Source organism: Eurypyga helias, unplaced genomic scaffold, assembly GCF_000690775.1.
Source record: "Eurypyga helias isolate BGI_N326 unplaced genomic scaffold, ASM69077v1 scaffold26993, whole genome shotgun sequence".
NCBI lineage: Eukaryota > Metazoa > Chordata > Aves > Eurypygiformes > Eurypygidae > Eurypyga > Eurypyga helias.
The window spans coordinates 1-1,855 of NW_010239631.1; the positions used below are offsets into that span (position 1 = coordinate 1).

The following is a 1,855-nucleotide window of genomic DNA, read 5'->3' on the forward strand; positions in this document are numbered from 1 at the left end:
GTTCCCCAGAGGTGGCCGGACGAGGCTCCGTCCCCTCGGCCCGGCGCGGTGTTGGGAAGGGGAGGGCGGAGGAGGGAGGCGCAGGCGGTGGGCGCGTGGGGAAGGCCTGCATGGTGCTGTGCCCTCCGCAGGTACGTCACCCACCTGATGAAGCGTATTCAGAGGGGGCCTGTCCGAGGCATCTCCATCAAACTCCAGGAGGAGGAGAGGGAGAGGCGGGATAACTACGTCCCTGAGGTAAGGCTCTGGCTGCGCTTAAGTGCCGGCATTGGCATCTCTCCCGCTTCAAGGCGGCTTCTCCAGCTGTGTCTCACTTAAGTGCCGGTGTTGGCATCTCTCCTGCCTCGAGGTGGCTTCTCCAGCTGTGGCTCCAGAGGCCTTAAACACCCAACCTCAGGCAGGAGGAGCCGAGGAGGGTTTTGGCCTTGTATCAGGGCGCTCCCTTGAAAACTGCTGCCTGGCGGGGGAAGGGCAGCTGACTTCTCTCGTTTCAGCTCTGCTGCCGGTCAGTGGATGATCCCCATTCTCAACTTTCCTAACTTAAAAAAATGAGGAAAAACCCTTGTCGGGATGCAGGAAGGTATTTCGGAGTGGCGTAAAGCCTGCAGGTGTCGCTGAAGGGAGGGAACTAGCAGAACCCCCTCCCTTGAACCTGCATTCGCCAGGGGTCGAGGTCTCACCAGCGATCCGGTTGTGGGTATCGCAGGCAGGAGCTCCCAAAGCGTCTCCTGTGTTGGGCGGGTCTGATCCCATCCCTCCCTTTGGACACGGTGCCTCTCGCCCCTCTCCCACATCTCCCAAACCGGGGTGCAGGGGTTTGGCTGTGTGGAAGGTGATGTAGGAGGAACTGGCTGGGGTGGCTGACCCTGTGTTTTACACACTGATCTTCCAGCTGCCTTTGGAAGTCAGGATGAGGCGGGAGAGTTCGCCCATGGGGAGAGCCGGAGCAGGGAAGCAGTGCATGTGCGGTAGCTGTCAGCGCGGCATTAGCTCAGCAGGCGTTAGTTGTGGCTTCGTGGGAAAATACCGGGGTGATGTAGCCTCTTGGGGAAAGAAGCACACGGAGAGTGAGGCTTGGGGACTGGCAAGGGTTGGAGGAGGTTGTTCTGGAATCAAAGAGCCGGAGAGCTCAGGTCTTGGGGTTGGGACAGCCGCGGCAGTCGGGCTGCAGCCTCGCGTCGTAGGACAAGTGCGGGTGTCAGTGCTGGAGCCCACCGCAGCTTGGCAGGCTTGGCGTGGAGCTGGTTAGGCCTTGGGTTTCCAGAGGCTTGCCCTTTGCCCTGTGCAGGGCCTCGCTGCTGCCGGCTGGCCTCTCACGGTGGTGTGGCAGGAGAGCTGGGCTCTGTTGCGGTCCTTCTGGCTTGTCTCACGGGCAGAGAGATCTTGTTCGTGTTGGACGTGACCAGAGGGGGCGTGTAAGGGATGCCCCCAGCAGGGACGTGGCTGCGGGATCTCGTCACACTGTCTCTCTGCTGTCCCCAGGTCTCTGCCCTTGACCAGGAGATCATCGAAGTGGACCCGGACACTAAGGAAATGCTGAAGCTCCTGGTGAGTGGCCTCGGCTGTCCCCCTGCCCGGCTGGTGGCCTGTCTCCGGCAGCGCTCCCACTGCTCCAAGGGGCTTGATGGTGTCGGCTAAAGTGGCTGCGGGATCTCGTCACACTGTCTCTCTGCTGTCCCCAGGTCTCTGCCCTTGACCAGGAGATCATCGAAGTGGACCCGGACACTAAGGAAATGCTGAAGCTCCTGGTGAGTGGCCTCGGCTGTCCCCCTGCCCGGCTGGTGGCCTGTCTCCGGCAGCGCTCCCACTGCTCCAAGGGGCTTGATGGTGTCGGCTAAAGACTTCGGCGCTCTGG

The 1,855-nt window shown here is 61.6% G+C and overlaps 1 protein-coding gene across 1 annotated transcript in view; it reads left to right on the top strand.

Moving 5' to 3' along the window:
• Window positions 1-136: 136 nt before the first annotated feature.
• The window catches only part of RPS17 (ribosomal protein S17), a 2,212-nt gene continuing 493 nt past the window's right edge, over window positions 137-1,855 (top strand). Inside the window, exons 1-2 of the mRNA XM_010148224.1 lie at window positions 137-237; window positions 1,483-1,548. Of these exons, the coding sequence (XP_010146526.1) occupies window positions 148-237; window positions 1,483-1,548 (156 nt within the window). The 5' untranslated portion in view covers window positions 137-147. The remainder of the gene's footprint in view (window positions 238-1,482; window positions 1,549-1,855) is intronic.